The sequence below is a fragment of the Salarias fasciatus genome, chromosome 23 (genome assembly GCF_902148845.1).
Source record: "Salarias fasciatus chromosome 23, fSalaFa1.1, whole genome shotgun sequence".
Classification (NCBI taxonomy): Eukaryota; Metazoa; Chordata; class Actinopteri; order Blenniiformes; family Blenniidae; genus Salarias; species Salarias fasciatus.
The window spans coordinates 39,780,730-39,808,126 of record NC_043766.1 but is presented as its reverse complement, the minus strand read 5'-3'; the positions used below and the strand labels follow the sequence as shown (position 1 = coordinate 39,808,126).

Sequence of the window (27,397 nt, the reverse complement as noted above, 5' to 3'; positions counted from 1 at the left end):
GAACATTTGCCATTCCACAGCTCCAACAACAGTTTTAGTATTGAGAGAGGAGTTCTAGTTCAAACTTCTGGATTTCTAAGATCTTGTTCAGAAGGTTCTATGACACCAGAACTCATTTCATTCCAAAGCAGTGACTGACTTTTCTGTCTGAGTCCTGAAATACTGCTAAAGTTTCTCACTATCAAAAATCCTCTCAGTAAAGTTGTGACTCAGAGAATCATCAAAGTCCATCTGAAAGTCCCAGTTCTTCTCTTTCTTCTCCAGTGTTCCTCCATTTTTCCAGTCAGTCTGTTCCTGATGTTGTGTTTGTTTTCAGCTCTGACTCTGGGTTTCCATCCAGCCGAGTGTCCATGAAGAGTGATTGGTCTATGGGGAGACTCATTGAGTTTTTATCAGGACTATGGCCTGCTGCTGAGGGGTGAGAATCAGTGTTTGTGTCAGGATTCATCCTCACAGCTCACAGCAGCTTGAACAAAGTCAACATGTTTCTGCAGCATCAGCCAGCAGAGCTCCCAGGTTCTCCGTGGAGGCTCCGCCCCTCAGCATCAAACACATCTGGATTCCATCTTTATGGTGAGAACAAGTCTCCATTCAGCACTTTACTGTCACATCAGTGACACAGAGGAAGCTGGAACAGTAACTTTGGCACTAACTGCAGCTCAGAGCTCTCGTAATGACAGAAGTGGTAACCGTAGCGTTATCGGTCATCCTCTTGGTAACAGTAAAAGCTGCCACAGTGGTAACAACAGTAGATTTCCACTAAAAACTGAATTTGTCCTCAGTTTCGGCTCAAAGTCACCTCCAGATGTTTCTCTGTTCCAGCTGCTGGAGGACAACATGGTGACTTTCATGAAGGAGGAGCTGAAGAAGATGAAGAAGCTCCTGAGTCCAGATTACCCAGCATGCTCAGAGAGTGAGAGGGAGGATGAGGATGAAGAGCAGAGGAGCAGCAGAGAGTCATTTCTGAGGATCACACTGGACTTCCTGAGGAGGATGAAGCAGGAGGAGCTGGCTCAGCGTCTGTGGAGCAGTAAGAGGATTTGATCTCATCAAACACTGAAATGTTTTCAGCTCCAGCAGAAAGCAGCAGAAACAGAGTCCATCCAAAGAACACAGCTCATTTCCAGCTCACACACACACAGTGGGAAACAGACAGGAAGTCCAGAACAAGCAGCACCGAGAGAGATCCTGAACTCTGCTCTTCATGTCATGCAAACATCCATCATCCCAATAATCACTTCAGTTTGATCTGTTGCTGCTGAAGAAAATCCATCCTCAGCTGTCATTTGGAGCGGGGTTGTTCACTCTTCAGTTGAACTTTCTCTTGGTTGGGATTGCGGCACACTGCACTTTTAAGAGAAGACCATTGAGAAACCAAACGCACCGACAATGTCATGCAATTACAGCAGCTGCTCATTTGTCAGACGAAATGAACAATAACCAGACAGGCAGATGAAGAAATCCAGCTCATTTGGTTGATGTGGACCAACACCAGGAGTCCCACCCCAGCAGCCAGCTAGCGGCTAACGGCTAACCACAAATAACCATGATTTATAGTCTTTTGTCTCTGTCTGCCCTCCAGACAGTTTCTAACTCTTTCTTTGAGCTTCTTCTTCTTCTGACTGGCGCTGTTGGTTTAGTTTATTCTGCTATTCAAATGCATTGTTCCACATGACGTCCTCTCACTGCAGCTGTTGGAGAGTGAGATAGTCCGCTCTGAGACTGGGTGATTCCAGGGGTCCAGAGCTCCCCTGAAAGATCTGGATCAGAGTTCAGTGGAGCCTTCAAACATGCAGAAATTGTCAGATTTTTCCAGACAGTCCTGATTTGGTCTAGAATCTGGATTTTACAGGGCTGGTGTGAAAGAGCCCTCACTCTCTGGATGTGCAGGGACTGTCTTGGTTGACACGTCTCTGTAACATCACATGGTGATCAGGGACAGTGTCTCTGGATTTCCAGACCAGGGTGGTGGTTCCCTTTTTCAGGAAGGGGGACTGGAAGGTGTGCTCCAGCTATAGGGGATCACAATCCTCAGCCTCCTTGGGAAAGTCTATTCCAGGTCCTGGAGAGGAGGATTTGATTGATAGTCGAACCTCGGATCCAGGAGGAACAATGTGGTTTTCGTCCTGGTCCTGGAACACTGGACCAGCTCCAGACCCTCCATAGGGTGCTAGAGGGTTCATGGGAGTTCGCCCAATCAGTCCAGTGTGTTTCGTGGCTTTGGAGAAGGTGTTTGACCATGTCCCTTGTGGTTCCTTGTGGGGGCTTCAGCAGGACGGAGTCCGGGGCTCCTTGTTAACTCACTGACTGCAGCCATGTTCAGAGCAGACCGCTCCACACTGCCAGGGTTTTGGGGCATTTTCACTGAACTTTCAAGGCCCACAGAATATTGAGTTTTAGGACAACATAAACATGGAACCCATTTAAAGAAACTTTAGACTGTCTTCTTTCCAAAAAAAAAAAAAAAAAGATTCTGGACTTTATTTACATCTTTAGAAATCGGCAGTAGAACATCAGGTGGTTTCAGTGAAAATGCCTGAGTTTTATAGGACTGATACACCTCTCTGAACTTCACCACAATGTAGTCCAACACAGGACAAAGTTTTGAGTCCTGTGATGTATTGCTATGGTTGAGGAATCTCCAGATCAGCTGAAGCCTGTTCCTCATCATGGTCTGGCTGAAATAGGGCGTGGCCTCCACCTTATCCACCCTCCAGGACATTTTAAGGTTTGGAAACTCAGTCCAAAGAACGTTTTTAGCACCGAGACTTTCACTGGTTTCCAGACCTTACCTCTGCTGTGTGGCTGAGTGCACACGCACATGCACAAACAGTAATACGGCATTGTAACGTCTTTACCTGCACTCCCAGAGAGGCGGTCTTGGCCGACTCAGCTGGATTCTCACAGATGTGGGGATGAATCCCTGCTGCTGACCGATCCAGACTGCAGCCACTCGTCTGAGGAATCCGGGTCGGGTCCAGAGTCGTCCCACTCTGAACTGCTTCTGCTGTTCGGCTCCAGGATGCAACAGTGCTAACAGCTGGATCATTGCTATGATCACCTGTGTTTTGTGGAGCATCGCCCGCGTTTTCTTCACCACCGTGAACCATAGCAATCACGACACTTCTTCCTGCAGACCCACTACCAGACAAACCCTGAGCCACTGTCAGCTGCTTGTATTGTTTTTCCCTGCTTGATTTCACCGTACACTTCGCCATGTTGCCTCTCCACCCACAGCGCCCATGCCCTTCTTCTTCAGAGCAGCACATCTGCCACTGCTGGTTGGAGGAAAATCCAACTGTTGCCCCCAACTGGGGCAGAAATACATTGCCTTCAGTTCTGATATTCACACACACACACAAAAAAAAAACAAACAAAAAGCAAAAGCAGTGGTGGGCGCAGTCTGCTAATCAGCTGACCACTAATTAGTGAAGCTAACATTTTCATTCGCGGATTAGCTGTTCAGCTAACTTTGAAAAACATTAGCAGACTAATTAGCTTCCGCTAAATTTACACATTAGCGTAGCGGTAGCTCAGGGAACCAATGTAGGCTGACTCTAGTTTCCAAGGGTACCTTAACGCCTCTCGTACATGCTTCCGTTACTGTGCAAAGTAATGAAAAGTCTCTTCTCTACGGTTAAAAAGACGCCGAAGATTGTTTAGAAAAAACATGGATTTTGTAAAGCATATAACTCCGTTTGTTCGATTGATAAAATTCAAAAACTGTTAGAAAGCCCCGGAACTCAAGATTCCGCTGTTTACTCCTCCTGTCCTCTTTTTTTTCTGCATCACGTGAATCTCTGTCACTGTGTGTGTGTGTGTGTGTGTGTGTGTGTGTGTGTGTGTTGGGGTTTACAATTGGTAATTGGGAATAAATTACTAAAGTATTGATTACTGGAAGTAATGATTACTTTAAGTAATTTAGTTACTTATTGATTTGGGTAAATTTTGATTTACCAATTAATAATTGCAGGTCATTCACAGTGGATCACCAATAACAATCAATTACGGCGTAATAAGAATAAACTGCTATTTTTTCGTTAATAATGTTAAATAATCAGCTATTTGGGAATGGAGTAAACCACAGGGTGATTTTACCATTGAATTATTGATTAACAAGGTGTTATTAATTAATCAATAATGCCACAAATTTATCAATTACTGGAAATGGTTAAGTTACAGAAAATGAGCTGAGAGAAGTTGTGAATTATGCATTAAATAAACCTGTGGGTTATTTAATTAATAATTCCGGGGCACCACCTTGTCAGAGGAACATTCATTACCAATTTTCAGTCTCAAAGATGTAAAACTAATTTAAGCTGGTAGTTAATCTTCGACTAAACAACCGTTAAATTATCAGAGAAGGTGTGAGATCGAGCACAGGCTGATACAACCATGGACATTTGTCACAAAACCAAAAACAAGAATGAGTCGTTCAGTTCAGTTAATGAGCATTTATTAACAATGTCTATTACTAATTAATACATCTAATTAACACAAACAGAGAGAGAGAGAGAGAGAGAGAGAATGGAGAGAGAGAGACAGGGTGAGGGGACGGGCGGCGTCTGTGTGGATTCCGCGATCCACGCCTGCGTAGATGAGAGAGAGAGAGGGAGAGGAGGGGTTCTCCGGACCTTCCCCTTGGTGGGTGGTCGGCTGGCGGAGCTCAGTGTGCGGATCTGCTGCACGGAGTGTGAGACGAGATCTGGCGAGACGGAGAGGGAGAGAGAGAGAGAGAGAGAGAGAGAGAGAGAGAGAGAGAGAGAAGCGGGGGCGAGCGATCTGTGTGTGCGTGCTCCTGACGGAGGTCTACCGCGCTAGTTCGAAGCTACTAATCTCGTGTTAGTAAGAGCAGAGCTTGAAAGATGAGCCTGTCTTTCTATCTCACATGCACAGATGCACGGCTAGCCGGCTTCTTGCGTCTGATGTGAGGAGGAAGCGCGTGCTCGTGAGCGTGCGCACGGGAGCGCACGAGGAGAGGAGAAAAATGAGGAAAGGAAAACAACCGTGCATATCATGAACGGGCTTCAGTCCTGGTTCACAATAAAAACACAAGCATTTTCACCGCTAACTAAGCCTGAACCCGCCCAGGTCTCAAACCTTGTGTGATGGGGCTTTAACGAGCGGCTCTCCAGCGCTGTGTGTGTCCTGTGACTGATGAGGTGTTCGGTGGGGAGATCAAAGCCGTCGCTCTGATCTCGGGTGACCACCTCCAGAAAGACACAAAGTGGGACACCTGGCATGTTTTGGAGGGACAAGGTGGGGTGGACGCAACCATCTGTAAACCCTGACCATACACTTCACAGTTTAGACCACAAGACCAGTAAAACAAAACATTTAATATGTAGTCTATATATTTTCAGGAAACATCACACAGAATTAAGTAACAAATGTGTTTTACTTACTTAAGTAAAACATATAGACACATTAACATTAATAATCCCTCTAAAAGCACTGAAAAGGCCGAACATAAACCCTCTCAAGTATACAGGACAATAACCAACAGGCCTATATGCGCTTCCAACATACCCCATACACAGTAAAATTGCCAGTGTAAATACAACACTTAAAGAGTCAATTTTAACACTACCTCAGTGAACATATGGTCCCTATCTACAGAGTGTTAAATTTACACTGAACATAGAGTTAAATTTTCAGAGTTAATTTTACTCTGTCAGGAGTTAATATTTTACACTACACTACACTAATCAGTGTCAATCAAGTGTTACACTATGTGGGAAATAACAATCATAGTGTTATTTACATTTAACACTGAAGAGTTAAGTGTTCAGTTTTGGTGTTAAATAACTGTTCTAGTGTTAAACCTCCTTAACACTATGTGGATTAAGAAATTACTCTACAGAGTGTTGATTTTTAACTGACTCCTACCAGTGTAATATAATGTATTTGCGTAGTTTGCAGTGGTGAAAAAACACACATTATATTTTTACCAAATTTATTCAAAGCACACTTTAAATTGACAACTTAATTACTACATTCTCCAATAAAAACAGGGAGAAAAGATCACACGGAAAAGTTCATTCTCCACTAAAAAATAAGGAGAAAATTACATGTAGAAGCTCAGTCTCCATAAGAAAAACATGGAGAAAATTGCATTTTAAAAGACTGAATAGCTCGAGCTTCAAAACGACACTACACCCTTACAAAACAAAAACAAGACAATGGTTTTCAGCTGGAGAGAATACAACCTGGATTCCGAAGACTGTTCAAGGTTACATCAAATGGCAATAAGGCACTACAAATGAGGATAAATCTGTTGGTCCATATGCCGTCTGAATGTCCATTGGTTTGAAATAAATCAACTCTCGGACACTGAAGACCTTAAGTGCTGAGGATGGCTTACAGACAATTTTGAAGGCATGGTAATGTTCATCAAAACAAACAGTTTCCACAACAGTGCCAGTAAATACAACTTGCTCATCTTTGATTACAATAACACTGATTTTACAAAATACTGGCAACTCCTCACACATCTCAAGACACACTAGTAAACCAGGGCGATATTCAGAACCATAATGCTTCACCCATTTGACCAACAGAACATTAGCAGATGTGTCTACATTAAGTTTGGCAGCAATTTCATGGCCTCCTTGCACCTCTGTCAGCTGTAGCATCTTTCCTGGACCGTTACTCACTCTGCTCAGATTAAAAGATTCCCAGTGCAAGGCCATGTATTTCTGGTGTTTCCTGGCCAGTGTCTTTGTGATATTTTTGAAACTTTTGAGTTGAGTTTTAAAGAAGTTATGCTTTGCTTCGTACCGCATGCACCACACATGCAGAAGAGGTCCTATGTTTCTTACACATCGAGGATAGTGGATCATGAGATGATGTTTAGGCAAGAGATTTCTGGTAGGAAAAAGGCGTTTAAAAAGCTGATGATGGTCAATAATAATGTGCTTCAGAAAGATAGTCATACCATGTGTTATGATGGGAGAAAACACAATATTTACTATCTGCAGCAACAATATTAACAGACGCCAGCACTCATCGTCTCTCATTTGTTTGTATAAGCTGGCAATGTTCAGCATGCATGTCTTTCGTCCGTAATATCACAGTTGAGTCATCTTCACTGAAGACAGTTTGAAATTCACTTTTCTCAATGATACAAAAACGACAGCAATTACGGGCACTGAACGATTCCACAAACCCAAAAAGTCCATGCATAGCAAGATTATCACCAGTAACCTGCACAATACTGCCATGAACTTCACTTCCGAACAAGGGAACTTTGATCCCATTGGTTTCAAGCACTTTTATGTCATTTATGATGGGCTCAAGGATGGTGTCAAAACCATATGTTTTGATGTCCTGGGCATGAAAAAGTGCACACAAATGTATGTTTACTAACGATGAATTTAACTTTGGTGGAAAGTTTCTGAGCGTAAAATATATAGCACCCAATTTGTGTATGCCTTTTTTGGAGCCCAAAGGATTAGCAGTCTCGAACTCGTCAAAAAACAGTTGAATTTGCAATGCATTATTTTTTTGAGAAAAAAGAGGATTCTTCTTCATATGCAACCCATCATTAATGTCAAAATACACATTGTCCTTGAGAGGGTGACTTGACATAAACATATCACTGATGTTTGGATTTCTGAGAATAGATTGCAGTGTTTCAAGAATTGAAACATATGAAAATTTGTCTGTTACAACTACCTGATCATAAGTTCCAGTGCTTCTGTTTCTTCTGTTTTCCAATCTGACACCAAGTACTTTTTCGACAGGGTCAACAGTTCTCCATTTTTGTTTGAAATATGCATCACGTTTTGACTGAGTGTTCAATGCTGTGAAAGGGTTTTCAAGTTTTTTAAAAGTTTGTTCAATTTTAGACTTCACATTAGTATCCACAGAAGATAAGCATTTCAAAACTGCATCTTTAGTTTGATTCTGTACATCCATTATTATTTCTTCCATGGATGAAACAAAATTGTTTAAAGTGGACTGGCCTACACCAGCTACTTGAAGCTGAGCAATCGCAGACGCACACATATCATGAGTACTGATGTTGGATGCTGGCAGGACTACAGAGCTACTAGCCGCTCCTTCAAGATATTCTGACAGAGTGTTATCTGCAGTCTCACAACTGTCAGTAACGTTACCTGTTTCAACTTCACTCTCAATGTTCTCAGCATGCTTAAGAGTTTAAATGTTTCCTTAAACCAGAAAAGGTACTAAAAACATGACAACATCCTCTCTGAACACATTTAAGGCGAAGTGATTTGCCTGGATACAAACCATGACTCAAGCGCATATGCCTCACAAGTGCATTGGTTCCCACAAAATGACAACGGCAAACAAAACAAATCAGGCCCATTGTATCAGTTACTACTGAATGACAGGAAAGTCACTCACAATACTGATAGTGGGTGAAACGTGACAAATGTCTACTAATTATGCAGCAGCCTGGCCCTCACCTCAGCAACACGTGGGCTCTCCTGGAATTTACCAACATCTATGTTGTAAATGGTTGTCTGAATGAAGGTGTACATGTTGTGGAGCATCTGGTGGTACATGGTACCGAATACAAAGTGTGCCTTGAACAGTTCGTCAAAAGCTCCTAGGGAACTGGTTGAGTTGCATGGTATGACTTGCTTGTCCAGAATGATGAAATACTCATGGATGGTGCTCCTCCTCATCCCAACAGCAAGAAGGTATGGTTGAGTGGTGCATTTGATTGCATCAACATGTTCTTGAATGCTTGTTCCATTCTGAAAATAAAGAGTAAGTCAAAATTAAAACTTGAAAATAACTGATAAAAACAGGTCCATTCTCTTAGTGCTAACTGTAAAGATAAAAAGCTTTGTCTATGACAAATAATCAATGTTGCTGAACAAGATTTCTGCGGAACAGTTTTGCACCACAACATTTTTAACATCCTCTGAAGCAAAACCACAAACCTTCTGGAGCAGGACGAGATGCTTCTCAGCTTGGGCTGCAGACACCTTTCCCAGTCTTTTCCGGCCTTGGGCTGAAGGAGGTATCAGGTGGAGGAGGAGGATAATTGATGAAAGATCACTGTCCCAGCCTGTACATGGAAATCACAGTTAAAACTTAAATAAACATACTATGCTACAATTTGAAAATGTCATTATATTAAATGTAGCTGCACCAAAAACAGATTACTGAATAAAAACAGAATTTTTTTTTAATTATTTAATATTTTTTAAATTAAAAATTTTAATTTTAAAAAAATGAACGACACTACCAAGGGCACGAGCGTCATCCATTTCCTCTTCAACCGATGTCACCTGAGCACAATGGATAAGTTCTTCAAGGTCACTTGAAGAAGGGAGAGCCTTACACTGCTGAATGATCTTTTGCTTGAATGTTGTGGGCCATCTAGATAGAAAAAAACAGTCATAGATTGCGAGAGAAAGACAATCAATGTTAAAATAAATACACTGAGTGTCACAAATATCAAGGAACCATTATTCGAGGAACCAAAATTTCCCTCTATAAGGTAAGTGTAGATACGACTGAATAAAACACACATGTTATGACCCGGAGAGTCAAACATATTCTTCAAGGACACAGGACAAAACAATGATATTCTCCACAGAGTCGGCGTCTTCGTGCTGTAAGTTGACGGAGCTCTGGAAGAGAGACGGACCCTTTTCACCCGTGCCCAAGAATTGTGTCAAACAGGAAACAAAGTATCAAACAAAGGAAGGCCCAGATGCACCAGCCAAACTTAAGAAAAAGACGAGTTCACCACCCAGCTGCTATGCAGCCGTCGAAGCTGATCCCTCGTCCAAACTAAAGACAAAAACCCCCAACTAAACCCGATCAAAAGAAAGACGAAAACGGGACGGCTGGTCACACCTGGACAAAACAACGACAGCGATCAAAAAAAAGGAAAAAGAAGGAAAAAGCAAACACCAAGTCGGCTAGCTGGCTAGCATGCTGTGGCCAGTAACATGCTGCCTGACGGAGCCGGACTCCGAGACGCGCCGGCTGGCGCACCTGTCGTGGCAGGTGTAATGAGGTGGGAGCGAGCGAGAGAGAGAGAGTGGCAGACCCGACCAAGAGCGCCGCCTCCACGCTGCTATTTATAGCGCGGCGATGCGACTCGCTCCAATCACAACCGGAAAACAGAAAAAAGGAAAAGATAATTTTTTCAAAAAGTAACAAAACACAAAACAGGATCAATATCCACTAAATACCTGAATGGAAAAAAAACAAAAAAAACAAACGAGAAACTTTAAGTAAAAAAAAACACGATGTGCCCGCAGCACATCACAACACAACTTTTGGATTAACACTCAAAATTAGTTTATGACTGAAACTACTGCAGTTGGGACTAACCTTTCCATAAATCTTGCCGCCACATCTTCTCCAAATTGTAGGATGAAGTCTTGCTCGATCTGCAAAACAAACAAAAAAAATAAATAAATAAAAAGAGAGAGAGAGAGAGAGAAAAGAAATTTAAGAGATATTGAGAGAGAAGTGTTTGTCATTAACACTGAAAGGATAACTGCACATTCAATTACCAGGCCTTTGACATCTTTGAAAAGTGGAAATTCAATCAAGACATCTGAAGATTTTTCTCCATCAAGAACCATACTGCGACGATGTTGGAATGTAATTTTCATCTTCTGCTTGATGGTGGACTCGTCAGTACTGTATCTCATCAAGGCCATGGCCTGCTGGCATTGCTCTTCACTTAAAGTCATCTCAGGACTAAAGGAAGCCTCTCTTCTGGAAGCTGGCCCTCCAGTCAGCTGACGTGACGGTCCTCTGCTCTCTGTTGAAGCGCTTCTTCTCTGAGTAGTTTTAAGCCGCCATGCCAAATAGCCAGTTCCACTTTCACCATCATAGAAATGTTCCTTCAAAATCACAACAGGTTCATTAGTCCAAATGCAGAACATGAGTTGAAATTATTAAGTTATATTCATGCAAAACTGAATAATAACATATTATTCAGTACTTGATTTTATGAGCACATGCACAAAATTTTTTCTCATGCAAACACTTACGTATCCATTTTTAGAGTAGGGATCCATCAGGTATGGGAAGAGCTCGATTATACCTCGGGCGTACATCTCCCTCACATTCCGTGGTGGGGCCGTCCTGACAAATGTAAAGTCAACACTGTTAAATGACAAACTTCCAAAAATTTCACAGTAGAGCAAATAACAAGGAAACCACAGAGGAAAAATTCTGGCAGAGGCAATTACCCATGCTTTTCAGTCATGTCAGCCACAAGTATATTGATCATTTGTCGGCGTGAGGAGTCACTCAGACTTTTGGTGCGGTGGTACTCTTTGATGATACGATCTCCCCCAGGTTTCTGTGTTAGCGCCAGTTCAACCACCTGTGAAGAAGACAAGCCTTTCACTACTGCCAATACTTCAGTGGCAATTTCTCTAAACTGCAAGGGAAGCTCAGCCTCCCCCAATATGTCAGTTACTGCTGTCATTTCTTCAACAATTACTTTCATCATCAGATATCTCACCCATTCCTCTCTTTGAAAGACCAGAAGCTTCCACTGAAATACATGTAACAAACTTCGGTAACTCCCAGAGTAATCCCTTCACGCAATATTAACTACACCAACTCACATGTTTAGAGTCTTCATCTTCCCTCTGTCGCTTTCTGGCTGGAGTGTCATTCTCTTCCAGTAGGATTGTGTCATCTGAGTTGCAGGACATGATTTCAAGGATGATTGTGTCATCACTACTACCAGCAGGCTGCTCACTGGAATTTCTTTCTTGGGAGCTGTTGGACAAAGTCTCCTTGCAATCTGTAGTTCAGGAGAAAAACAGAACAAAATACTTATTTGTAGTTTTTAAGTTTTATTTATCAACACATGCCATTACACAGTGACCTCAATATAATCAATAAAGAGCTATTTTACCATCATCAAACTTGATGGTAAGTATTCCAGTGTCAGTCTGCTGCGCTGTGTCAGCGAAGACCTCCTCATCCACCTCAGTTCCTGTTCCATCAAAAACCTTCACTCCTTCACTGACACGTGGAAGTGAGAACTTCAAGAAAGCTATGACCAAAGACAGACAAACAAACCATCAATCCATACTGCTCAAGACTAAGCACATTCTAAACATCATTATTGCTTCATGAGCACGGTCTGAGACAGCATGCTGCACTGATGTTGGCAGGCATTGAATCATGGTGTACAACCGCACAAACAACTTGTCTAAGCCAACTACAAAATTCTGATGTTAAATGCTGACCAAAAAGGTGAAGATGATTATTCTCAAGTTATAAAAAATACTGAACACACAAACACTCTTAGTTCCCTTCGCATTATCAACTGACTGACTATAATGCTGAGTGTGGCTTACCAGAATTTAAAAATTACTTGAGGCTTGCCTCTTTTATCTTGACATATTTCTGTGCATTGTAAATTCTGGTTTTGATCAACATGGCAGTATCTGCAACGGCAACAAACTGGTAAATATTATGATCCCAACACACTGTGACATAAAACAGACAACCTGAAATGGCCAATTTCAGAATTTATAATGGCATTTATAATCAAATACAATGGCATACTCACCACTGGAGAACCACAGCGAAGTAGAAGCAATCTGAAAGAAAAAAAAAATGTCAGAAAATGTCTATCAATTATCAAACAGCACGAACATGAAGCCATCTCAAGTGTGTGCATGAAAATACTGTATTGGCCCGAATATAAGACGACTCTGATCATAAGATGACCCCTATTTTTCAAATATCATTTTGTGAAAATAAAAATATGTTGAAAACAATTAGGTTACTCATAAGAGAACTTTTTATTGTACAATTATTTAAACTCAAAAACTCACAACAGAGATAACATTTCAAGTGATTTAAGATAAAAAAATATTACTGCACTATTAAATAATAAATATATTCTCTTTTTCAAAATAAGCAACAATAAGCAACTATTAAGTACCTCAAAGGTTCAATAACTGCATTAATTATGTAAATAACTTCATAACCATCAAATTCCATTTCTGTTCACCTTCATGAACATTAATGCCCTATGTGAATGCTGGGTTCAGTTTGGCCTGTAGAGAACAGTTCTTCAGAGAGAAAGCAGGAGATTTCAGCTGCTCTGAGCTTTTATTACTTTCTCCTGAAGGCTGCAAAACTGAAACAAGCCAGATATACATAGAAGTGAACAAATACACAAGATGTATCACAACATACATCACTTTCTAAAAACAAAACAAGTCAGTATTTAAAATCAAAGCCGCTAGCTCAATGCTAACTATTAAAGGGAACGCCATTAACATGCTAACGGAATTAGCATCTGCGTTGAAACTTCAAAACAAACGGCCAAACTCACAAGTATCAGTTTCACCTCTATCCTGAACATCAACTAAGCAGATTTGAGTACTTACAGACAGATATTTTCGATGCGCTGTTTAAAATGAACCTTAGAAAAACAAACGCGGGCACGCTTGCTCAGTCTTCTTCTCACACTGCTGTAGGCTTACACTCTGTCCAGCTCACTAGCTCCCCCTAACGGGGCGGCTGAGCCACTGCATGAAGCAGGGGCAGTACAGGTCACCGGTTCTTTGGCTCCATCTAGTCCTCGATTATAGCACGACCTCATTTTTGAGAATACATTCGGGCCAATGCGTTAGTAAAAATATAACACACACAGTCACTCACAATTTAGTGTGATTCGCAAATTTCCAATTCATGCTATTCTCCATACAACACCACCTCTCCAGTCAGCAGAGCAGACATCAGACAGCGATGCTGATGTACTGACACCACACGGGTTAACAATATCAGGTGCGCGGCGCCCGGAGCACCTGTTGCGATAACAAATACCGAAAACCAATATATTCACGGCCACGTTTGACGAAATCTCAATACCATCTTTTCCGTTTATCTCCCCATAGCCTGGCTGCATTACCGCGCTCGCGCGCACACGCACACACACACACACACACACACACACACACACACACACACCAGCTACTTTAGCCGATTTTTGACACGAGCAGTGGCAACTATGTCATTACAATAAAAGTGCAACCACGACACATACCGCACCACAACAGCCGGCCCCGCTGACATTAACAGTAACTTGTGCCGTGTTCGTTCAGTTTTGCATTGAGTCGTCAGCCTAAATTAGCTCCACATGGCTGCTGCATTAAGCTAGCTCCCGACCCGCATCATGTTAGCCATCCCAAATTCGGTATAGGAATTACAACAACGATGCAACTTTATTCTTACAAAGATTGTGCTTGAATAAACTAACAATAGCAAAACTTTTACAAAAACTTACCGCAGTCTGTCGATGGATGCCGATGGTCGATCAGTCTTCTTCCTCAGGTTGACCGGGGAGAATGGTTGGCGGAGCTTTCCAGAGAGGTGTTTTTTTTTTTTTTTTTTTTTTTTTTTTTTTTTAACACTGACGGGTATCCTACTCTAATCGTTGTTAAATTCACTCTGAGAGAGTTACTTTGCTTTAATACTGAACATGTGACACTTACAGTGTAAAACCTCTATTAACTCCAATTATTTTCACCAACACTGGACATTTTTTTCTTCAGTTTTACTCTGTCCATTTTTGGACGAACTCTGAAAGAGTTAAAAAACTTTGACTATGCATTTTTGACACTGGCAAATTTACTGTGTACTGACAGAATTCAACTAGCGCACTGTGTGAAAATCTTGGCTTAAATAAAATACCTGTGGAGAAAAAACATATCAACATAAAATCTCATGTTTAACTGTAGTGTACAAGGTAGAAGAAATAGTCTGTGTCTTTTCTCTCAGTAGGTCAGCTTCCTGCAGCGCTGTGTAGAGGCTCAGGGCACATTTCTGAAACACAGAAGGAAAAACAGCCAACAAATATTAGCATCATCAGATACATACACAATAAAACATGCTTATTTGACCATTTGAATACATAAACATATGACTCTCACCTTAGTTCTTCTTGAATTTATACTTTTTGCTTGACCTTACAGCCTCCAGTAGGTCCTCTCTTTCACTGCAGAGGCTCATTAATATTAGGTGTCTCTTGCTGTCGGACCTTTTTTTGATGAGAATCACATCCAGCATGTGGTTTGACATTATTTTCTCCACCAGGAGAAGCTGCTGCTGAACAGGTAGCTGAACAGGGCCTTGTCGGGCTCGTCATTTGGTCTCACCCAGCTGTGTGACGACGTCCATTCCTTTTCAAAAGAACACTTTCTTTTTTTGGACTGTGGTCCACTCATCGTTTCATTTACATCTTCTTCCGCCACTCTACTTTCATCACTCGGACTCCCCCGCTCCACTTCCCTCACTCCCTCGTGTGTTTGTTTGGGGCGTACACATTTGACTTAGTACCTTAAAACGCAGCCTATTGGACGGACGTCATTGTCTCCTGCAACCACTGCAGATCAGATTATAGTGGTAGAGGTATAGACCCGCTCTGGGCTGGTTCATTTCGTTTATATTCTTTTTTTTTTTTTTGCCAATGAATGGAAAAGTGGGACATTGTCCTAATATGCTTGACGCGGGACAAACGCTGAAATAGCGGGACAAAATAGCCTTAAACGGCACAGGTGGTCACCCTACTCTGATCTCGGTCGGATTCTGTTGCGTCCAACAAAACCTCAGGCTCTTGGAGGGGTCCACGTGGAGGAAAAGGTTCAGTCCGTCCGGACTGGACTCTGGTTTTTGTTTGGCTGCAGGAGGAGGAGAAGGGGGAGGCAGAGGCTGCTGCAGTGGTGCGGTCCTGCTGGTGTCTTCGGTCCACTCCAGGGCAGTCCCTGCCGTTCTGCTCCGCTGGAAAAAAGGGGTTTCACCGATGAAGGAAAGGTGGTCCAAAAAGTCCCGGCCAGCGGGTCCGTTCAGTACCGGGTATAATCCGTTGGAGAGACGTGCTGTGCACGCCCTTCCTAGACAGAAACTTTTTCTGAAACTGAAGATGGCGCCTCTGGTGACTCTATTTGACTGGCGGGTGGAGCTCCCGCCCTTGGGGTCTGCTTGGCCAATCAGACGGTGATCTGGGTCCTCCCTCCTCTGCTCTGGGGAGGAGCCTCAAAAGTGCCCTCATGAGGTGGGCGGTGGTGTTGCACCCTTATCTGCTTTTCCTCTCATGCAGAGGTGAGGAACAGACGCCATAGTTCTTTTGATCTCGAGGGAGATCAGGCTGGCACATGGTGGGTTTGAGATGGGCAGCCATTTTAGATTTGTGGGACCGCCAAATGGTGCTGGTCTCCCGCTGGGGGAGGAAGTTCGTCTCCTTTGTTCTAGAGAGCTTCAAAGTCTGCTGTGTCTCTGTCTCACAGCGGGGGATCATGTCTCCTCTGTAAAGGGGGACAGTATTCGCAGACAACATGACTCCGGCTCATGCCTTAGCTGGATCTTTCCATCAATGCGTCCCCAACATGTGTGTGTGTGTGTGTGTGTGTGTGTGTGTGTGTGTGTGTGTGTGTGTGTGTGTCTGTGTGTGTTTGTTTGTTTGATTGGGTGTGTACGTGAGAATGTCTGTTTGTGTGTGTGTCCATCTCTCTTGTGATTTGACTCAAGTGACAAATTATAGACGGACGAGCTACATGGTCCGTAACTAATCGTCATTTAATTTATTTTATTTTGAAAATGGACCAGATTATCTTGCCTTTTCTGTTTTCGACTTCCTGTCTGGTCCAATCTACTTGATCCAGCTTGACAAATGGCGCTCTCGGCGCTCGCGGCTCGCGTGAAAAACAGAACGACAGGCGCACGGCAGCCGCGCTGCAGAGCGTGAGCCGCGGCGCTCCCCTGCGCGTTGTGTGCGGGCAGTCAGATAGGTTAACATGGGAGGGAATCAGAAACTCCGTGCGCAACGCTGATGCGTCCAATGCGTTCAGGCCTGTTGCAGAGCTTGCAGCGGCTGTGGGTGAGGCTGTTAGCGGTTAGCGGTCATTGTTAGCTTCACCTCAATCTTTTAGCAGTTTATCGGTTTAGCGTTATCGAAGCTAACTTTTCTGTAGTGAAGGAATCTCGGTTGAGGTTAGGACTAGTTCTGGAATTATGGATTATCTTCTGTTTATGTCCAGTCTGTTACTTCTGGGGTGAGGAGTAATGAGGTGGGAGGCAGGTTGCAGGTGAATCAAGGCTTTTACTCACAGTTCAGCGGGCATACAAACTGTACTTGTGAGCATGGATGTGTGGGTGTGTGTGTGTGTGTGTGTGTGTGTGTGTGTGTGTGTGTGTGGTTTTCTTTTCACTGACGCACACAAACTTCCCGATTGATCGCTTCTCCCCGTCCTCTGCCTGCTGCTCCGTCGTGTCGGCACTGAGCTACAGGTAAGGGGGGCGTGGCGGCATGGCGGCGTGACTTAAACACCTCTATGACCTATAACCCCGTGGCAACTAGATACATTCATTCTAGACAGATTACAAACTATAAACAAACTTTGTGGCCTTTCCTACAGCCGCCCCCAAATGTACGCAGGACATTTGAACAACAAACAAAGGCGACAAAGTCCAAGTTAGGCCGAAGGCACTGGAGCGGAGTCATCCTCTTCTCCGGAAGGGACTGCAGGAAGAACAACCAGCCTGGCAACTGGCCGGGTGTAGATTCGCTCCTTCACCTTCATGTCGGCAGACCTGATGAGCCCATCCGAGCTGGGATGAGTCTTGACCACCCTCCCAGAGGGCTCGTGGCAGGTGAGAGTCGGCAATCATCACCACGCAGTCTGGTGCTATACCCTCAGTCGTGGCCTGCCACTTCTGGCACCCCTGCAGGCTGGGGATATACAGTCGGATGAAACGGGCCCAAAAGTGGTCAGCCAGAACCTGGGAGTGTTTCCAGCGATGGCGGCCGATGAGCTCTGTCTCTGGGTAGACCACTTGAGGCAACGATCCGTTGGGCCGCCCCATCAAAAGGACATTGGGTGTGATGGGGTCAGGGTCCCTGGCGTCGGCGGAAACATATCCCAAGGGTTTGCTGTTCATGATCCTCTCAACCTCTATAAGTACGGTGCGGAGCACCTCCTCTGGTACCGGCTGGGTGCCCACCGTGCTGTAGAGGGCACTTTTTACTGATCTGATCTCTCTCTCCCACACCCCACCAAAATGGGGCGACACAGGAGGGCTGAAGTAGTAGGCGATCTTCTGTGGGGCCAGGAGCTGCTGCAGTTCCGGGGAAAGCTTCTGGAAGGTCTCACGAAGCTCCCATTCAACATCCCTGAAGTTGGTCTCTTGGTCCGAGAACAGCTCTGCTGGGGTTCCTCGACAAGCGATGAAGCGCCGGAGTGCCATCAGGAAAGAATCGGTGTCAATGTCGGTGAGGAGGTCCAGGTGAACCGCTCTCATGGTGAGGCATTTGAAGATTATGCCCATTTGAAGATTATGCCCCACCTCTTCTCAAGACGCCGGCCAATTTTCACCTCGAAGGGTCCGAAACAATCCATACCCATTGAGTGAAACGTCAGGCTTGAATAAACGCAGGTGGGCAGCGGGCAGGTCGGCCATCTTCAGCACTGTAGGGTTTGCTCTCCACCGCTGGCAGTCAGCGCAGTTGTGCTGGTGGCGCCGGACTGCTTCACGCCCTCTCAGGATCCAGAAGGAACGCCGGATCTCTGCAAACACTCACTCAGGACCGAGGTGATGCAAGCGACGGTCGAAATCCTGAATCAGCAATTGAGTCACTGGATGCTTAGGATCTAGAATGACTGGATGAAGCATTGCTAGCTCCAAATCTTGCGCACGCCGGAGTCGTCCATCGACTCGGATGAGCTCTCCTTGCTCATCCAACTCTGGAGACAGGGCAAAGAGTCGGCTACTCCTTGGGACCAGCTTTCCGGCCCTTAACAGGTGGTACTCCTGGGCGAAACTTTCCCGCTGAGCCTGCTGCAGGATCTTCCGCTCAGCTTGACAGTATTCAGCTGCGGTCATAGGGTCCTTTGTGTCTGCCACCCCATGCAGCCTCCGTGCTGTACCTTCCAGCAGCTCCTTCCAAGATTTGTACTGGCTCAGATCTGCTGAAGGAGGAGAGGCAGCAGCCAGAATGCCACAGAAGGTTGCCTTACGTAGCTCTGAGGCATCCTCTTCCTGCTCCTCCTTAGGGTCCTCTGGCCAACGGTCGGGACTTGACAGGAAGAAAGAGGGTCCCTGGCTCCATCTGTTTGGTGTGGCAAGCTCGTTCAATGTTTTCCCTCGGGTCAAGTCATCAGCCAGATTCCTTGCCGAATCAACATATCGCCAAGCATGTCTGTCAGTAAGCTCTTGGATCTCCGCCACCCTGGTGCCGACAAAGACCTTGAACCGGTATGAGTCCGACTTTAACCACCTCAGGACTGTAGTGGAATCGGACCACAGAGTCACCCGGTTGATGTCGAGAGTCAGCTCCCTTTCCAGCACCTGTGCGAGCTGGAAAGCCTGCGGCTCCATCGTGTCGGCACTGAGCTACAGGTAAGGGGGGCGTGGTGGTGTGGCGGTGTGACTTAAACACCTCTATGACCTATAACCCCGTGGCAACTAGATACATTCATTCGAGACAGATTACAAACTATAAACAAACTTTGTGGCCTTTCCTACATTTTCAGTTAGCGGAAGAACGGTTATCGAAGCTAACTTTTTGGTTAGCTGTGGCCACCACTGAGCAAAGGCCATCGATCGGCATCTTTGGCAGTCGACATAACTTATTGAAAGATGTCTTTGGCAGTCAATGAGTTAAAGGAATACTCCAAGGATTTTGGACCCACGCCCGATCCCGATCATTTAGTGAGATAAGCTCATAAATACCTTTTTTGTGTCCGTTCGTCCAGTGGCTGGATCCCAGCTGTTAGCATCGTAGTTAGCTTAGCTCAACTGCGGGAAGTGAAGAGGAGACAGAGCCGGACTGACGAAAGTGGACAAAATACTCCTTCCAGTGGTCCAGGGGATGGCCTATGAGCACTTGAAGTAAATCCGAATAAAACGTTTAAAAAAATGTGTTTTCTTTTCAATCCGTTAAAATAACGTTTTGATACACACAGACCTGCGCATGTGCAGTGCTCCACGAAAGGATATACCGGAGCACAGCAGTAGAAGCCGTAGACTCAGCCGCTGTGCGCTGGTATATCCTTCCGCGGAGCACTATGCTTGTGCAGATCCTCCTCTTCACCTCCTGCAGTTGAGCTAAGCTGACTACGATGCTAACAGCTGGGATCCAGCCACTGGACGAACGGACACAAAGAAGGTATTTATGAGCTTATCTCACTGTGTAAATGATAGGGATAGGGCGTGGGTCCAAAATCTTCGAAGTATTCTTTTAAGGGCCGTCCGGTCTCTGTATGACTGAAGTAGGAGTCTGGTCCACACTGCTGGCAGGAAGTCAGACATGTTCCCGGTGTATGTTGGACTCCATCAGGGCTGCCCTTTGTCACCTGTTTTGTTCATGATCTTTACGGACAGAATGTCTTGGCTCTGCCAGGAGCTGGAGGGGGTCCGGTTTGGTCACCACAGGATTTTATGGATTTCATGGAGTAGGATGGTTTGCAGCCAAGTGTGAAGCGACAGAGATGAAGATCAGAACCTCCACAGCCGAGGCCAGGGTGCTCGACTAGAAAAAGGTGGTCTACCAATCTGGGTCAGCGGAGAGACCCTGGTCCAACTGGAGGAGTTCAAGTATCTCAGGGTCTTGTTCACGAGTGAGGGGAGGATGGAAGTTGAGTTGATAAGTGGATCGGTGCAGCGTCTGCTGTAATGCAGTCCATTTCGATGAAGAAGAAACTCAGCTGTAAAGCAAGGCTCTCAGTTTACCCATGAATCTTGGTTCCTACCCTCACCTGTGGTGAAGAACTCTGGATCATGACCGGAAGGACAAGATGTCACATACATGCGGCCTAAAAGAGCTTCCTCCATAGGGTGGCTGGGTGCTCCTTTAGAGCAAGGGGCAGGAACTCAATCACCAGGGAGCAGACATGAGTTGAGCCAGAGCTCCTCCACATCCAGACGGTCCAGCTGATTTGGCTCAAGCATCTATTCCAGATGTCTACCGGACACCTCTCTTCGGAGTTGTCCACTGCATGTCCCAGGAGGCCCTGGGGAAGACCTGTGGCACACCGGAGAGACGATGTCTCTTGGCTGGACTGGGAACACTTTGAAATTCTCCCTGGAAGAACTAGAGAAAGTGTGTTGGCTCAGTGAAGTCTGAGTATGCTTGCTTAGGCTCCTGCCCCAAGTCCCGAATATGCAATAGAAAATGAATGAATGAATGAATGGACACATGCAAGAGCTCAGAGGCTGTTTGGTCTCCTCTGAGGAATTGGATTGATCTGATAGAGGAGAAATATCTCCACTAATAAACTTTCATCTTCACATTCAATGTCAAATCCACTCAACTCATTCCTGCTATTGTCTTCTTTTCAGAAACTTTTGCTGGAGTCTGCCAAAAGAAGCTGAAACACGATCTGAAGAAGAGGTTCCAGCGTGTGTTTGAGGGAGTCGCTAAACAAGGAGAGTCCACCCTCCTGAACCAGATCTACACAGAGCTCCACATCACAGAGGGAGGGGCTGCAGAGGTCAATCAGGAACATGAGGTCAGACAGATTGAAGCAGCATCCAGGACAGCAGACAGAGCAGAAACAAGCATCAGACCAGGAGACATCTTTAAAGCCCCACCTGGAAGATCTGAACCAATCAGAACAGTGCTGACAAAGGGAGTGGCTGGCATTGGGAAAACAGTCCTGACTCAGAAGTTCACTCTGGACTGGGCTGAAGACAAAGACAACCAGGACATCCACTTCATATTTCCATTCAGCTTCAGAGAGCTGAATGTAGTGAAGGAGAAGAAGTTCAGCTTGGTGGGACTTGTTCATCACTTCTTCACTGAAACCAAAGAAGCAGAACTCTGCAGCTTTGAAGACTTCCAGGTGATCTTCATCTTTGATGGTCTGGATGAGTGTCGACTGCCTCTGAACTTCCAGCACACTGACTTCTTGACTGAAGTTACAGAGTCCACCTCAGTGAATGTTCTGCTGATAAACCTCATCAGGGGGAAACTGCTTCCCTCTGCTCGCCTCTGGATCACCACACGACCTGCAGCAGCCAATCAGATCCCTGCTGACTGTGTGGACATGGTGACAGAGGTCCGAGGGTTCACTGACCCCCAGAAGGAGGAGTACTTCAGGAGGAGGTTCAGAGAGGAGGAGCAGGCCAGCAGGATCATCTCCCACATCAAGACCTCCCGAAGCCTCCACATCATGTGCCACATCCCGGTCTTCTGCTGGATCACTGCTACAGTTCTGGAGGAGGTGTTGAAGAGCAGAGAGGGAGGAGAGCTGCCCAAGACCCTGACTCAGATGTACATCCACCACCTGGTGGTCCAGGCCAAAGTCAAGACGGTCAAGTATGATGGAGGAGCTGCCACAGATCCACACTGGAGTCCAGAGAGCAGGGAGATGATAGAGTCTCTGGGAAAACTGGCTTTTGATCAGCTGGAGGAAGGAAACCTGATCTTCTATCTGTCCGATTTAAAAAAGTGTGGCATCGATCTCAGAGCAGCCTCAATGTACTCAGGAATGTTCACACAGATCTTCAGAGAGGAGAGCGGCCTGTACCAGGACATGGTGTTCTGCTTCATCCATCTGAGCCTTCAGGAGTTTCTGGCTGCTCTTCATGTCCATCAGACCTTCATCAACTCTGGAATCAACCTGCTGGAAGAGAAACAAACAACCATTCAACAATCTCCACAACAGCCTCAGCTCCACCATCTCCATCAGAGAGCTGTGGACGAGGCCTTGAAGAGTCCAAATGGACACCTGGACTTGTTCCTCCGCTTCCTCCTGGGTCTTTCACTGGAGACCAGTCAGAGTCTTCTTCGAGGTCTGCTGACACAGACAGGAAGTAGCTCACAGTCCAATCAGGAAACAGTCCAGTACATCAAGGAGAAGCTGAGTGAGAGTCTGTCTGCAGAGAGAAGCATCAATCTGTTCCACTGTCTGAATGAACTGAATGATGGTTCTCTGGTGGAGGAGATCCAACAGTCCCTGAGTTCAGGAAGTCTCTCCACAGATAGACTGTCTCCTGCTCAGTGGTCAGCTCTGGTCTTCATCTTACTGTCATCAGAAGAAGATCTGAAGGAGTTTGACCTGAAGAAATACTCTGCTTCAGAGGAGGCTCTTCTGAAGCTGCTGCCAGTGGTCAAAGCCTCCAACAAAGCTCTGTACGTACTTCAGGAACAAATATGGACCACAGTATGGACTCAGTTTTATTGCACACCAAGTTTTCCCATCCCATCAAAGAATTTTGCCTGAAAATGTTTAATTCCTGAATTTGTGGCAGAGGGGTTTTCTGATTGTAAGAATCAACATGCACAAAAAAAAAAAAAAAAAAAAAAAAAAGAACAGTTCCATTGCACACATTCTGTTCACAGCTGGAGAGTCACAAGACCAGGCAACATACCCCCCCCCCCCCCCGCCACCCCCCCCCCCGCCACCCCTCCCTCCAGCTGAGCGTCACAAAAACACACACAGCCACTGCACTTTCTGTGGTGAAACATGGTTCATTCCTCATTATATGCTATAATGAAGTCATGCGTCACGGCCCCACCCTGTTCCCAGGTGGGGGCATGATGATCATTACAGAGTACTTTTGAATTCATTGTTGTATTTTGCGCATAATGCGAATAATCACAGAAAAAATCTTGATTAAGAAATGTAATCGTTGCCCAGCACTACAAAAAGTCAAATGAGTATCAATATTCATTGTTGCTGACAGAGCAGGACGAGTCCAGGATGCTCACAAAACAGCGTGTGATGAGGAGGAGCATTGAGACATTATACATCTGACTGAGACACTGGAGATCATAACAAGAGGGGTCTTTTTGTTTGGATGGGAGCAGGGAAACCCTCCCTTGACCTTTCATGGTCTCAGTGGGGTGGGGGACACTGCAGGGGGGGTTGTGAGTAATGTGTAGTGTGTAGCCCTGAGAATGCCATGTGATGCAGGGTGTGTTTGTCAGCAGGTGGTGATTGTGGTCCAAACAGCAGCTGAGTCCATGAGTGTCTTCTGTGTAGGAACAGGTCTCTCTGTCTGGAGTGTTTGTCCTCTGGAAGAAGCCACAATCATCCCATGGGGGGAGGATTGGGGCGGCGGTCGCTATGCTGTGAATCCATGATGAAGTTCTCTCTGATTGGTAGTTCCAGCTGCTCCTCATTTTAATTCAGCTTTCAGTGTGATCAGATTCTTAGTGGCCTCATTTGATTCCAGACTGAGCAGATGTAGTGTAGAACAGTTCTGTGAGCTGACTCCCGATGGCTCTCACACTGCTGTTTAATAAACACAGAATAGAAAATCACATGAAGGCTCCTTTTCTCTGTTTTGATTTACAATTTCCAAACCAGAAGCAGGAGACGATTCATTTCATGTTTTGAACTCCTGCTGAAACTCTGCTCCCCTTGAAGAGTCTGCTGCAGTGTGGGAGGACAGAAAGACAAACTGGACGCTTCAGCTTCACAAGGACAAAGTTCTCACTGGAACTTCAGAGTCTTTCATGTAGTTTTGTGTTTGTATCTGTGAACAGGATGTTTGCAAAGGAAATTCACTTTTCTTTTCCACAAATAGAAACCACTTTTTAAAACCATGAAAATGTTTTTCTACATTTTCATAAATGTGAACATGTCTGACTTTTTTTGTGCAGGATGGCAAAACACAATGTACAAATCCAAACTGAAATGATAAACAATCCTCCATTTACCTGAGAAAAAATATTTTTGTCTCATAATTAAAACCAAACATTCTGTCCCTGATGTCCAGTCAGCTGGTTTTCATTGCTGCTTCTTCTTCAGGTTGAGCTGCTGTGGTCTGTCAGAGAGAAGCTGTGGAGCTCTGTCCTCAGTTCTCAGCTCTCAGTCCTCCAGTCTGACACATCTGGACCTGAGTAACAACCAGCTGAAGGATTCAGGAGTGGAGAAGCTGTCTGCTCCATTGGAGGATCCACACTGCTCACTGGAGACTCTCAGGTTCTGACATGATTGTTAAATATTTCCCACCACTCTCTGTTCTCCTCCTCACATCTGCAGAACATCTGTAGAACATCTCAGTGTAACCTTGTAACATCTCGACATCCAGTATTACTGAGAAGTCAAACCACACCCACATGGAAAAGATAACGATACATTCTATAAAGTTTATGTCTGTTTTCTATGGAACTCGTCAGTAATAATTGTGACGGTCAAACCAGACATCAGATCCTTTGTAAATTTGAACAAAATGAAAATTGGATAATTTACTAACTCAGGTGAACAATATATGACAGTAAATGCACAAACACAGTCTTTAGAAAATTTTTCTAATATGAAACTTATAAGTGAGGCAACCTTAAAAACTTGAAGTCTGCATGTTCACTGTCCTACAAATCGCCCGACTGCAGAATTCCTTGAACTCCTGGACTAACTGCATCTCTCCCAGCATGTCTCAGTACCCACTCACGCAAAAGGCCATACACTCGATCTTGTCATAACCGACACTGCTCCTGCAATCACTAATTTGCAAGTCTGTGATCTGGGAATGTCGGACCATCAGGCCATCTCTCTGGAACTGCCCCGAGCAGGTTCTCACCTGAAAACAAGACGTCAAATCCAGTTCAGAAACTTAAAAGAAATAGACACTACACTCTTCAACCATGACATACAGGAAATCTCATCAGTCCCACAGTTCCCATCAGTTAATGGTTCTGTTGACCACTATAACTCAAATCTTCATAATATTCTCGAGTCACATGTGTTACAGACCCCACGCCTCGTGTGGCCCGTAAACAGATGTAATTTCCTGTTTTAGTCAGGAGAAACAGAGACATGAGTCCACAGATGGTTCCGCCAAGCAGGCCGTCCTCTGTCTTTATTGGACAGACAATCATTCATTTTTCTCTCATTTCAATCAACATTTCAAATACTTCATTTCACATCCCATGTCTTTCAATTCTCCATAGACAACTTCCAAACAAATCACAAAGTCAGCGTTCAAACAACAAACAAGTCAGCTGCTAGAATAACCATAATTTATGGTGGCAGAAACAATATGCTTTCATACAGAAAATACCTTCCATTATAAATTCTGATGGTAAAAATCTTGATGTGAGCTTCATTCCTCTTAACTACAGCTGCTCATCAACTGAAAAAAATGCATTTAACCAGTGGTTTTAACACTTAAATTGGCCTACTAAACCATTTACTTTTTTCAGAACACACATTTAAAACATACACAGCACAAGTAACTATAAAAACAGGTTTACCTATACAAAATTACAAAATAGCAAACATTTCAGCAACTTAAACTCATTCATTTCACTCAAACAATATTTACATTTGTGGAAATATTTAAATTGATGTCTGGGAGCAATATTAAAGTAAAAACACGGCATTTTCATGGCGGTGGCCATCTTGTTAAACACAGCTGCCATGATGATCACCAAAAACTTTTAAACACAATCAAAACTCAGATCTTCCACCTCCAACTTCACCAAAACAAGAATAGAAAGGTTTTCAGAAGTCCTTCGAAATGTTTTACAATTAATTATTGCATCATACTGACCTGTTTTAGTCAGGAGAAACAGAGACATGAGTCCACAGATGGTTCCGCCAAGCAGGCCGTCCTCTGTCTGAGGGACGAAGCCTCGCGGGTCCATAAAACTCACGCCCAACAGGGTTGGCACTCCCCCTTGTGGTCAACTTTTGACACTGTACCATGTATATGTCCACAAGTATCTCAAAAACACAGAAATGTGACCTTTTCTTCAAAAAATGAAAACAGAAAAACCTTATAACTCTGATTACACATTCGTGGGTATCACACACTCCCCAACAAAAAAAAGAAAATGCTCCCGACATTTTAACTTCAATTATTCCACATTAATTCTCATAAACAAGACTCAACACTTTAACTTTCTTGTAAGTGCTTCACTTACACTTCCTAAAATGGGTAAATGGGCTTAGCCTGAACTACTGGCAACATGTAAGGGTGTGGTAGGTACGGTGATGGGATGTGGTGGGACAGTGGGATGGGATAGGGTGAGAAAGGGTATGGCTGCATTCCCAAAAGTGTCATGTTTGGTGTCTCAAAAACCTCTACGCCACTGACTGAGGGATGTGTCTGGACAGAAGGTTGACCTAACGTATCGTAGGTGAACAGTGTTGCTGGCCGCCTATCTCGTGTGGACCTTCTGAATGTCTGCTCATCAGTATCAGGGGTTAGGCCAGGGACAACTTTTCTGTCCTCTGGATGAGGTTGCTCAAGTTCACTTCCATTTCCAAGAGGTGGGTTGGTGACATCTGGTCCCTCAACTTGTAGATGTTCCTCCTCTTCACTCTCACTGTTCAGCTCAACATTGTGGTAGCCAACCTCCTGTCTCAGTTCAGTCTCCTCTTGTTCTACTACAGTTCTTGTGGGTGCCTCTTTCATGTACACTGATGCTCGCTCTCTCACAGGTGTACCATAGTCAGCTGTTTGA

General features: G+C 44.6%; 2 protein-coding genes and 2 long non-coding RNA genes across 5 annotated transcripts in view; 2 read left to right on the top strand and 2 right to left on the bottom strand.

The window, feature by feature from the left end:
• Positions 1–27,397, top strand: part of LOC115382203 (NLR family CARD domain-containing protein 3-like) — a 617,169-nt gene that overhangs the window by 273,209 nt on the left and 316,563 nt on the right. The gene's annotated exons all lie outside the window — the stretch shown is intronic.
• LOC115382207 (NLR family CARD domain-containing protein 3-like) lies at positions 979–25,511 on the top strand. Its single transcript, XM_030083909.1, has 3 exons — positions 979–1,030; positions 21,319–23,113; positions 24,738–25,511. Exons 1-3 carry the CDS (start codon positions 994–996, stop codon positions 24,916–24,918), a joined length of 2,013 nt encoding a protein of 670 aa, XP_029939769.1. The 5' UTR covers positions 979–993; the 3' UTR covers positions 24,919–25,511.
• Positions 8,986–10,380, bottom strand: LOC115382261 (uncharacterized). The gene is made up of 3 exons (XR_003930521.1): positions 10,327–10,380; positions 9,227–9,360; positions 8,986–9,046 (listed from the first exon to the last, which is right to left on the bottom strand). It is a non-coding gene; the product is annotated as an uncharacterized LOC115382261 (long non-coding RNA).
• Positions 10,951–11,711, bottom strand: LOC115382258 (uncharacterized). The gene is made up of 3 exons (XR_003930518.1): positions 11,583–11,711; positions 11,199–11,335; positions 10,951–11,091 (listed from the first exon to the last, which is right to left on the bottom strand). It is a non-coding gene; the product is annotated as an uncharacterized LOC115382258 (long non-coding RNA).